General features: G+C 44.8%; 1 protein-coding gene across 1 annotated transcript in view; it reads left to right on the top strand.

Moving 5' to 3' along the window:
- Nucleotides 1-12,840, top strand: part of CCDC57 (coiled-coil domain containing 57) — an 83,758-nt gene that overhangs the window by 24,236 nt on the left and 46,682 nt on the right. The window contains exon 9 of the mRNA XM_015420350.1: nt 953-1,115. Coding sequence (XP_015275836.1) covers nt 953-1,115 — 163 coding nt within the window. The remainder of the gene's footprint in view (nt 1-952; nt 1,116-12,840) is intronic.

Genomic DNA, 12,840 nt, shown 5'->3' with positions numbered 1-12,840 from the left:
GGAAAGTGCAGGGAAAACTGCCATGGGAATGCTCCAGCAGTGAGAGAACCATCACTGTATGGAAGTACCTCAGTTTCACAGTTACTCTCTCTAGCATTACTTGCTAGTTCCTCATCAGAGTGGTGATTACAAAATCCACTCCATCATATAAGAAGGAGACATGTTGGTATGGTAATAGCTGAGATGAATTCATAACATATTTATTTTTTTAAAGTTTAGATTATTATTTATATATATATAAATAATATATAAATAATAAACCATTCCCTGGTTTATAGATCTCTGGAATAGATGTTCTCTCATTTTTCCTAGGGCTAATCCCCTGAAATATCTTAATTACAAACCTGAAACTGTCAAACTTTACTAATATTGTGTTGGCAATGGCATCCGTTCACTGCTATTAATTTTATGAAATAACAGTTTTGGAAATGGAAGATTTTCTACCCCAGGTCTCTGTCTGTTGGACGTGTCTGCTCTGGTCTGATATTTTGTTGGTTCACTTCTCTGTTAAAGCAAAATTTTACATTGTTTTGTAAATGTCTACATCTCTGACAAAATACCTAAAATAATAAACCACCAAATTATTTGAAGTCATACAAACCATTAACAACCATCCTTGTGTGGCTCTGTTTGTGCAGAAAGGTAGGATAAAAATGTAGTAAATAGTGTATTTTCAAAATAATTTCAGTGCTATTTGAAGCAATGCAACAAACAGACTCTTTTGGTGGAAGATTCTTTCTGAGCTGCACATGTGTGATGATACCTTTTTTTACAAATGTGGTTAATATTCCACACAAAGAGCACGGCTGGACTGAAGTTCTTTATCCTATAGACTATACACCTCAGTTGTAAAAGATTAAAGAAAAAACTCACAATTAAACATTCATTATATTGAATTTATTGACTTTAACTGAGAAGCTAAAAATACACACCTCATTTCTCCCTGTCTTAGGTATAAACAGCAGCTTTTACTAGCATCAGAGAGAGAAGAGGCTCTGGAAAGAGCTAAAGTGCAAATAGAGTTGGACTGGCGGAGACATTCTGAGAATGCTGAAAGAGATCAATGTCAAAAATCAGAGGCTCTGATACAAAGCCTGTTGACAGTTAGGGACCAGGTCGGTATTGCATCACATTCATTGCAGCTTAGCAAAGAGGGTTGGCATAGGCATCTTTTCGTGATGGGAGATCTGATTGTTTTTGAACTGTCCACTCTAACAAATATACAAGGTGTACCATGTTACTCTGGCATTCAGCACACACTTTCTGAAATATATAATGTCTCTATTGACTAGGGCAGGGGTGTCGAACTCGTTTGTTATGAGGGCCGGATCTCACATAAATGAGACTTTGTTGGGCCGGGCCATGTGTGTCATAAAATGTAATGCCAGGTAGCGGAGAGATAAACTTTATAAAGGACACAAACACAAAGGTTTTTTTTAACTTAAAATAAAAACATGCTTAAAACATTAGCACTCTTGCAATATTTTGTTTATTTAACAGCGTCTGATAACTGACACCTCTTGCTCTGAACTATTACATCAAAATGTCTGTGCTGTTGCAATCTTGAGTATGCTGTTCAGGTGTGTATCTGTAAGCTGCAAACCTACAATGACGCAACAGCAGCAGAACTGGAACAAGAAGCAGAAGACAGCCAGTTCTCCCTCTGAGGTGGAGGCCATCTTGTGGGTGATTCCCATCCATCATCAGGGAGGCAGGACTAAGTTCAACTTCTTCCTGTTTCCTTTGGTGGGAGTCACGCTTGGCTCAGTTCTTTTCCGGCCTCAGTAGGGAGAGCAGCTAGGTGTTGGATCTGCCTAACACCAACCTTGCTACAACTATCTGAAATAATTTTCTCTTCTAATACTCCTTCTTCTCTCTCTTACCTCTATAAAAAAACAAACAAACCTCTCTCTCTCTCTTCTACCTCGGTCCGTGGGAAATCGATCCCACAGGGACCAATTTATCTGGACGGCTCAGCCAAAATTTTTTAAAGTGGCTACTCAAGCCAGAGAAGAAGATTTCCTGTCCATTCAGGAGATGGATGCCGGCGGGCCCGCAGAGGATCGACAAGACGGCGGGAGGGGTGGCGCAGGCAGTACAATGCCTGCTGTAACAACTTTTTTTTTTGAATAAGCTTTATTCCCTCTCCTAAAAAGGAGAGATATTTCTTTTAAGTTCAAGAAATAGGGTGGGTATATAGCGGGATAAAGAAAAGAATGAGTGGTGTTATTTATATTAGTAAGTTAATCTGTTAGTACTCAAAGCTCTAAGTCCATAGTGTCCATCTTCGGTCGTCCTTCTGTTAGTCAATATTAAACAAAGTGTTTAATTTGTTAGTAATGTCCTTCTGATGTGGATTTTTTCCAAGTATAGTCCGAAAAATAAAATCAAAGTTTTTTAAACTTTGGGGTCCTTTCCTTTTTTGTCTCTCAAATTATATTTTGGTCCAATCGCTCCTTCATCTTCATCGTCTTTCACCTCTCCCTCTGAGCTGCTGTCGTCCACGCTTAATGTTGACATCCACTTGGCTAGTTCTGCTCCCTCTTCTTTGCTGGCATGCCTTTTCAAGAATTCTTGAGCCTTAAAGATAGAGTCAATTTTTTCTCTTTTGTCTTTGAACTTGAACGTCAGCCCTTCGGGTATCAGCCATTTATATCCTGTTTGGTGTTTTTGTAAGAAAATGGTCAATCCCTTATATTCCTTTCTTTTCATTCTGATTTCAAATGGAACATCTTTCAAAATTCTGATTGGTTGGTCTCCGATTTTCAGGGGTGACGCAGATGTAATCCTCAAAATTTGATCCCTGAGACGTTGTTTGGTAAATTTTACGACCACTTCAGCTTGGCAACTTGTTTTTTCTCGTAAAGTTGGAGTAGGCCCGATAGGCCAGATCCATCTCCTTAACAATTTATTTTCTTGCTTTTCTTGATGCTTTTCAATTTTAAAGACCTTTTTCTTAACTATCTGCACATCTTCTGCTGATACCAGGCATTTCTTGGCAATATCATCTACCTTTTCAGCTGTTTCTGTCATCTTTTTCTGCTGTAATCCAAAGGCATTTTCCATGGAGTCAAGTTTAAGATTTATTTTTTGCAGTTCTGCCAGCAGATGGCGGCCTGCTGTAACAACTTTGAACAGCCACTATGGCTGTTCGAGACCCACCATGGCCGGAGTGAGCTCCCGGCCCTAGTCCCAGCTCCCGCCCACCCAGCGGCTCGAAAGCATAATGCAAGTAGATAAATTGGGTACCTGCCCCTAGGTGGCAGGAGGCACCCTCCCCCTTGGCGGGGGTGTGCAGCAAGAGCAGCGGCATCGTTGGCGGTGACCACGAGCGACGGCGGCAACAACAATGGCAACAGCGACCTGGCGAATCCTGTGAGCCTAACACTGAATGGTGGAGCCTGGGCGAAGGCGGAGTCTGGAAGGCGTGGCAATGTGGCGGCGCGGCGGAGCCTGCAAAAAGGACGGAGTCGGAAGCTGTGACTGCCGCGGGGCTGTGGACCGGAAAGGCGGGCCCACCAGAGGAACATCATCAGAGGAAGATCCGCTCCAGGGGCCAGCAGAACGCCGGGAACCAAAGAGATGCCGCAAAAAACCCCTACAACATCGGAGCCTTGCTGCCTGGGTGTCGATAGGGATGTCATCCCCCTCAACTCTGTGGCCCAAGGTAGGTAACTATAAATAATTGTAAACCGCCCAGAGACCCCTCGGGGGGTCAGAGCGGTATAGAAGTCGAATGATAAATAAAAAATAAAAAGACCACATCGCCAGAAAAAGAGCCGCGGAAGAGCTGGGAGAGCACTCCAAGCCGCGAAAAGGTGGCGACGCTTCAAAGCACGCCAAAACATCCTCATGCGCTCAAACGGAACCTGCACGGCCGCCGGTGGCCATCTTGGAGAAAAATCGCTGCTCTGCTCATAAAGACAGGAATGGCCTGCAGTGCCCCAACCTGCACCTTGAGCCCCCCAAGACCTCCGGTCAAAGCAGAGAGGAACAGATCAGGCATATTCAAGCCAGCTTTGCCCAGGAATCCGACACAGAGGGACCCCCTGCAGACTGGTAACGTAGATGATGATGCCCCTCCCCTGATTTCTCCCAGAGCGATGGCCTTCTTCCAACAGGCAATGAGGGAGGAAATAGCCCATTTTTACGGGTCGGGGGGTCGCAACCCATGCCGCTCCAGATCGCCCTCCTCTTCCCCCTTCCCACCCCCTCCTGACAAACAGAGAAAAGTGGGAAGCTGGCCAGCTAAGGCTGCTCAAAAAGAGTTTCCTAAAGAGCAGTACATGCCTGATACCCTCATTGATGAGGACGATGATGTCTCTCTTCCATGCAGTGAGAAAGAGGAGGGAGAGTTTTCCTCAAACCCAGAGGATGAGAGGGAGGGTAACCCTAAAGGACATGCTCTTAAAGAGCACTCCTTCCGATTTTTTAAGCCTGAAGATTTCCCTTATTTGTTGGAAAAAACTCTGTCAGCACTTAAAATTCAAGCCTTGCAGAGATCTGGGAATAAATCCCTCAGACAACAGGAACCAGATGATGGTTCAGAGATCACCGATGAGTTCTTTCCATCTGAGGATTATGCATAATCAGCCTTTCCCTTTCCAGATTTTTACATAAGGAAAGTTAAGGCGGAGTGGGAGAAACCTTTAACGAGCAAGCCCATCCCTGGGGCCACTAAAAAACTGTACCCCTTAATATCTTCTGCCTCAGCTCTTTTCCAGGTCCCTGCAGTTGACGCTCCTGTGGTTGCACTACAATCTTCTGGTCTCCTTTCAGAAGACGGGTATGGTACTCTGAAAAACAATTTAGATAAAATAACTGAATTCTTCCTAAGAAAAGCTCATGAGTCCAATGTTATGGCTATTAGGGCTTCTTCTGCAGTATCCACAGTCTCTAGAGCAAACATCGTATGGATGTGCAGGTTAACTCAGATGCTTCCTGAGAATAATCCCAGGTTACTGGAAGGGGCCAATGGGTGATCAAGGCCACTTCCTATACTGCTGATGCCACATTAGACACCATGGTCATGTCATCCAGAGCAATAGCTTCAGCAGCTGTAGCCTGATGCGTAGTCTGGTTGAGGGCTTGGCCAGTGGACTATCAGTCCAAGTCCATAGTTTCAGCCTACCCCTTCCAAGGGGACAAATTGTTTGGCGATTCACTAGACAAAATCCTAGTGGAAACTTGTGATAAGAAAAAAGCCCTTCCCAACTCAGTGCGACCTGGAGACAGGAGGACTATGAGTTTCTCATCTTCCTTTCGACCCTACAGTTCTTCCTCCAGGTTTAGGCAAGAAAATAGAAGGCCTTCCTGGGGGGGCAACAAGCAGCCTTTTCGCCGCAGAGGCTACAGCAACAACAGATATCCCAGACAGCCTGGAAACAGGCAAGACCGGGGGGACCCGGGACGCCAAAACCCCCAAGGCATGACTGTCCAGGGCCTCCTGTGGGGGAATGTCTCCTTCTCTACAGACAGGAATGGCTTGCCTCCCGTCCAGATGCATGGACAAAGGACATAGTTACAGAGGGTTGCAAAATAGAGTTTCTATCAATCCCTCCTCAGCATTTTGTTGTTTCCCCAGTTCACAGAAATCCAATAAAGAAGGCCAGAACCATGTCTGCGATAGATCACTTGTTACACATTCAGGTGATAGAAAGCATTCCTCCAGAAGAACGCCAGACCGGAGTCTACTCCATCTTTTTTATGGTCTCCAAGAAGAACGGGGACTGGAGAGCGATCCTAGATCTAAAATACCTGAACAGGTATATGGATCTCAAGCACTTTCGCATGGAATCCTTGAGGTCCATCGCAGAATCTCTCCTGCCTGGGGAGTACAGTTCTGGGCACTACCCTTTGGCCTATCCTCGGCTCCGAGGGTGTTTACGAAGGTCCTTATCCATCCTGTGGTGTGCTTATGGGAACAGAAGGACACGCAGATGACCATTCAATGCTTGCAAGACTTCGGCGTCCTGGTCAAACAAAAGAGCTCTCTGATGCCCTCCCAGCATCTTGAACATTTAGGAGTGTTAATAGACACTCGGATAACAAAACTCTACCCACTGGCAAGGCTCAAAAGATCTAAGGTCTTTCGACTCAGGTCATCCAGGCGAGGTCCTCCTCTCTATCCACCCTAACCAAGCTGATGAGCCTTATGATGGCTGCCTTTGACACCCTGCAGTGGGGAAGATTCTATTCCAGGCAGCTACAGAAGTTCCTACGTCCTTATCAGAGATCCATCACCTTGAAAAAAATGGATTTCTCCTTAAAGGTACCACTTCAGATGAAGACCAGCCTTCGTTGGTGGACCGGAATGTCCAGTCTTTCTCAGGGAAAGATCTTTTGGATACGGGACCAGGTCCAAATCTTCACGTACGCCAGCCTGTCTGGCTGGGGGGGGGGGCATTCTTCACCACCAGCCAGTTCAGGGAAAGTGGTCCAAGGCAGAGAAAACCCAATCAATTTCTTGGAGCTTCGGGCCATCCGGCTGGCTCTTCAGTATTTTGCCCATCAAGTCCAAGGTCACCATGTTCTTGTGAGTACCGACAACATATCCGCCAAAGCCTACTTGAACATAAGAACATAAGAACATAAGAACATAAGAGATGCCAATGTTGGATCAGGCCAAAGGCCAATCCAGTCCAACACTCTGTATCCCACAGTGGCCAGAAATACCAGTGCCATCAGGAGGTCCACCAGTGGGGCCAGGACATTAGAAGTCCTCCCGCTGTTGACCCCCCCCAAGCACCAAGATGACAGAGCATCACTTGCCCCAGAGTCCCTATCTATACCTTGTGGCTAATAGCCACTGATGGACCTCTGCTCCATATGCTTACCTAATTCCCTTTTGAAGCCGTCCATGCTTGTAGCTGCCACCACTTCCTGTGGCAGTGAATTCCAAGTGTTAATCACTCTTTGGGTGAAGAAGTACTTCCTTTTATCCGTTCTAACCCGACCGCTCAGCAATTTCATGGAGTGCTCACGGGTTCTTGTATTGTGAGAAAGGGAGAAAAGTACCTCTTTCTCTACCTGCTCTTTCCCATGCATAATCTTATAAACCTCAATCATGTCACCCCTCAGTCGTCGTTTCTCCAAGCTAAAGAGCCCTAAGCGCCTTAACCGTTCCTCATAGGGAAAGTGTTCCAACCCTTTTATCATTCGAGTTGCTCTTTTCTGCACTTTTTCCAAAGCTATAATATCCTTTTTAAGGTGTGGTGACCAGAATTGCACACAGTATTCCAGATGAGGTCGCACCATTGATTTATATAGCGGCATTATGATATTGGCTGATCTGTTTACAATACCCTTCCTAATAATCCCCAGCATAGCATTGGCCTTCTTTATTGCAGTCACACACTGTCTCGACATTTTCAGTGAGTTATCTACTACAACTCCAAGATCTCTCTCTTGATCTGTCTCTGCCAGTTCAGACCCCATCAACGTGTATTTATAGTTAGGATTTTTGGCTCCAATGTGCATCACCTTGCACTTGGCCACATTGAACCCCATTTGCCATGTTGACGCCCACTCGCCCAACTTTGACAGATCCCTTTGGAGTGCCTCACAATCCTCACTGGTTTTCACCACCCTGAACAACTTCGTATCATCCGCAAATTTAGCCACTTCACTGCTTACTCCCAACTCCAAATCATTAATGAACAAGTTAAAAAGCAGTGGACCAAGTACTGATCCCTGTGGTACCCCACTGCTTACACCCCTCCACTGGGAGAACTGCCCATTTATACTCACTCTCTGTTTTCTATTAATTAGCCAGTTTTTGATCCATAAAAGGACTTGTCCTTTTATCCCATGATTTTTGAGCTTGCTTAGGAGCCTTTGATGAGGAACTTTATCAAAAGCTTTCTGGAAGTCAAGGTAAACAATATCTATTGGATCCCCCTTGTCCACATGTTTGTTCACCCCCTCAAAGAACATTAACAGGTTAGTGAGACAAGATCTTCCCTTACAGAACCCATGTTGAGTCTGCCTCAATAGGTTTTGTTCATCTATGTGCCTACTAATTCTTTCCTTAATAATGGTTTCCACCAATTTACCCGGTATCGACGTCAGACTGACAGGCCTGTAATTTCCCGGATCTCCTCTGGAACCCTTTTTAAAGATGGGAGTGACATTAGCTACCTTCCAGTCCTCAGGAATGGAGGCTGATTTTAAGGAGAGATTACATATTTTTGTCAGGAGATCCACAAGTTCACAATTGAGTTCTTTCAGAACTCTTGGATGTATGCCATCTGGGCCTGGTGATTTATCAGTTTTTAAGTTGTTTATCAGTTTTAGGACCTCCTCTCTCGTCACCTCAATCTGACTCAGGTCTTTCAACACCCCTCCCGAACTCAGCGGCTCTGGAGTGGGCAAGCACCTCTCATCTTCCACAGTGAAGACGGAGGCAAAAAATGCATTTAGCTTCTCAGCCATTTCCCTATCATCCTTCAGTACTCCTTTTACCCCTTGGTCATCCAAGGGCCCCACTGCCTCCCTGGCTGGTTTCCTGTTTCTAATGTATTTGAAGAAAGTTTTATTGTTGGTCTTTACATTTTTTGCTATATGCTCCTCATATTCCCTTTTTGCATGCCTGACCACAGACTTGCATTTTATTTGCCATAGCCTGTGTTCTGTTTTATCAGCCTCACTGTGACTAGCTTTCCACCGCTTAAAGGAATCCTTTTTACCTTTTACAGCTTCCATTACTTTGTTTGTTAACCATGTAGGCTTTTTCTTATACCTGTTTGTGCCTTTCCTAACCTGCGGAATATATTTTATTTGAGCTTCTAGAATTGTAGTTTTAAACAGTTTCCAAGCTTCCCCAATGGTTTTGACCCTTTCTACTTTTCCCTTCAGTTTCCTCCCCACATGTCCCCTCATATCAGAAAAATTACCCCTTTTAAAGTTAAAAGTGGTTGTGTGAGTCTTTTTGGCCAATTCCCTATTTGTACAAATGTTGAACTCAACAACATTATGATCACTGTTCCCAAGCGGTGCAATCACTTTTACATCTCTCACCAGGTCTTGAGTGTTACTTAGGACCAAATCAAGGATCGCCTCTCCCCTGGTAGGTTCCATGACCATCTGCTCCATAGCACAGTCATTTAGAGTGTCTAGAAACTCAATCTCTTTCTCTCGACTAGAACACATATTGACCCAATCAATGTGTGGGTAGTTAAAATCACCTATTACGACACCGTGTTTTTGTCTAGCTGCTATCTTTAATTCATTCATCATTTTATAATCCTCCTCTATCTTTTGATCCGGTGGGCGATAACAAACTCCCAGTGTTAAGTTTCCTTTTGGCCCCCCTATTTCAACCCACAGAACTTCAAGAAGCGAATCCAATTCTCTTACCCTCTCAATCTTTCTGGACTTTATACCCTCTCTGACATACAGAGCCACCCCACCTCCAACCCTTCCCTCCCTATCCTTCCGATATAATATATAACCGGGAATCACCGTATCCCACTGATTTTCCTCATCCCAAACAGGGGGGCTTCAGATCCTTGGCCCTACATTGGGAAGCGACTCTTTTGCTGAAGTGGGCGGAGAGCAACCTGAACTCAATTCGGGCAGAGCACATCAAAGGCTCTGTCAACACACAGGTGGATTGGTTGAGTCGCCAGTCAATTCAGGAGAGCGAGTGGTCTCTGCACAAGAGCCTTTTCCAGATGATCCAGTCCAGATTCGGAACTCCTCATGTGGATCTGTTTGCCTCCCCAAGCAACAACCAATTGGACAGGTTCTATACCAGGTTCTCTCATCCTTCAGCAGAACAGACGGACGCTCTTCTGTCTCCCTGGCCTGCGGAACTGCTATACACATTTCCCCCTCTGCCTGTGCTCCCCAGACTACTTCGACAGATAAAGACACTCAAAGCAGAGGTCATTGTGGTGGCACCTTATTGGCCTCGTTGGCCGTGGTTCACATTCCTCCAGGAGATGGCGGTAGCTCCTCCATTCGTCCTTCCAGTGTCAGAAGACATGCTTCTGCAGGGCCCAATTTGTCACCCCAATCCAGGATGGTTCTGCTTGACCGCATTGAAGTTGAAAGGGTCAAGCTCAGGAAACTAGGCTACAGTGAGCCGGTCGTACAGACGATGATGGCTTCCAGGAAGCCTTCCACATTTCGGATCTACAATGTTACATGGAAAGCCTTCGTCTGGTGGTCCAGGAGGAAGAAGGTCGATCCGCTCCATCCCAAGGTGCAATCCATTCTAGAGTTTCTCCAGGACGGTCAGACCAGTGGTCTGTGGGCTACCACTCTCAGGCAGCAGATGGCAGCGTTGGCCTCTGTCCTTCTCCGGTATGGGGGCTTACCTATTTCTCAACACCCTCACATCCGGCGTTTTCTAAAGGGAGCGTCATTCAAGGACCCACCACAGAAACACGGGTTTCCCACATGGAGACTTAACACAGTCCTTTCTGCATTAACAAGGGGACCATTCGAACCTTTGAGAGATGTCTCCTTAAAATTCCTATAGATGAAGACCCTGTTCTTGGTGGCCATTACCTCAGCCAGGAGGATCTCTGAGCTGGGAGCTCTGTCTGTTCAAAAGGAACTCTGTGTTTTTCACAAAGATAAAGTTGTCCTACGAACAGATCCCTCCTTCTGTCCTAAAGTAAACACAAAATTTCACAGATCCCAGGAAATTAGTTTACCTTCTTTCTTTCCAAATCCCACACATGCAAAGGAAAGATTGTGGCATGCCTTAGATGTGAGGAGAGCACTCAAGTGCTACATATCTAGGACAGCACCTCCTAGATGAACAGAGGCTATGTTCATCAATATTTCTCCTCCCCATACGGGCAAAAAGATGTCTACATCAGCTATAAGCGCCACTATCAGATCGTGCACATCAAAGAGCCTGAACATCAAAGTTCCCAAGGGCATCACGGCCCATTCGTTACGCAGCGCAGCCACTTCTGCAGCCTTCGCAAATAGAGCTTCTGTGGAGGAGGTTTGCAGGGCCGCTACGTGGTCCTCGTTATCCACCTTCATCAGGCACTATAAAATCAATCTATATGATTTTGCGAATGCGGCCTTTGGTCGACGCATTCTGCAGTCGGTTCTGTCTGCAGATGACGACCACCCACCCGGTTTTTAGGGAACACTGCTCTGGGAGGTCCCACAAGATGGCCTCCACCTCAGAGGGAGAACGACCATTGGATACTCACTGTGAAGGGTCCTTCTTCTCTGAGGTCTAGAGGACATCTTGGCCCTCCCGGGTTGTCATCTCTTCCGCAGACGGCTGACTGCACACGGGCGCACCACACAAAGAAAGTCTTTCAGAGAGAGAGAGAGAGAGAAAGAGAGAGAGGCGGAGATAAGGTGCACAGTATGAAATCTGTGAGAAGAGAACGCACAATCTATCTTTGTTGCACTGAGAGTTCTTACCATTTTTCTCTTCTGCCTTTTACAGTTAATGTTATAATAATGTTTAGGTTCCTTCCTGTAATATAGTTAATCTAGTATATTGCTTTCGGAGCACCAGAACTGAGCCAAGGGTGACTCCCACCAAAGGAAACAGGAAGAAGTTGATCCCTGATGATGGATGGGAATTACCCACAAGATGTCCTCCAGACCTCAGAGGAGAAGGACCCTTCATGGTGAGTATCCAGTGGTCGTTCCACTGCGGGCCTGATAGAAGCCCTCCAGGGGCCTGATCCGGCCCCCGGGCCGCATGTTTGACACCCCTGGACTAGGGAGGTAACAATATTAAGCGTTTAAATGAGTTAATGATAAAATTTGTTTCCCATTTATATATTGCTGTAAACATGTTAACATTTTCCAAGTCTTGGAGAGTGAACATCATCTGTGTATTTGCCAATATTAGTCTTCCTATGAATCATCTGCACACAAAGACTGACACCAGAACATGTTACCACGTTAATATTCTTAATAAAAATCCATAGTGGAGCTAATAATATGTAATAATATGTATGTAGGCTAAATTTTGAGCTCATTAATGTTTAAATCTTTAAATGATGTAAAATGTTGATAGTTTAAACAGTTGCTTTATAAAACAAAATATACATTCCTAATGCTGATCCAATCAATGCAAAGAAGTTGTTTGGTTGTAATTTAGATAAACAGCACCACTATGCACCTTTAAGACCAACAAATAATAAAACTTTGTTGGTCTTAAAGGTGCCACTGGACTCAAACTTTGTTCTGTTAAAGTCAGTGTAACTCTTATTACGATTACATTATAACTTTATAACACTATATAAGAAAGGTCAAAGTGTGACAGTGGGAACCATGAGGTTTTTCATTGTGGCTTCCAGGTTTATGGCTGGAGGGTGCATAATAGACTGTGAACAAAAAAGGGAAACAAACTTAACCCTGAAATCTAGGATCAAGAACCTTAAAAAGGTAAGTCAAACAGAGTAGAGGGCCAACAATTGAAACTTAATATATATAATATATAAAAATACATGTATTTATTTGTAAAGAATTAAAAAAACATATACGGGCCTGTAACGATTCCATGTTTTTCTGTCTGTGTGTGTGTTTAAAGTTTGGTTGGCATAGCTGTGTGAGGAATCTAGAGTGCTGGAAGCAGGCAAGTGGTATGATTGGGGAGGGACAGAGAGGGGGAGGGGTTTTGGAATGGATGCTGTGTGGATGAACCAATATGTCAGTCAAGAGGGTCAGTTGAAGGGTGTGTCTGTTAGGTATGACAGTTGAGTAAAACAGTTAGAGAGAGTAGAGTGTGCTGTGTTAAAAGCAGTTAATATATGAGTTTTGTCCTGAAGTCTCTGTGTTAAGCAGACGGTTAAGTCTGTGATATAAGAGTTACAATTGAAAGCTGAGAGCTTGAGAAAAGTACCGGGA

Source organism: Gekko japonicus, unplaced genomic scaffold (genome assembly GCF_001447785.1).
Source record: "Gekko japonicus isolate JY-2015 unplaced genomic scaffold, Gekko_japonicus_V1.1 scaffold360, whole genome shotgun sequence".
Classification (NCBI taxonomy): domain Eukaryota; kingdom Metazoa; phylum Chordata; class Lepidosauria; order Squamata; family Gekkonidae; genus Gekko; species Gekko japonicus.
The sequence above is the reverse complement of the archived record's forward strand: the minus strand, read 5'-3'. Positions and strand labels throughout refer to the sequence as shown.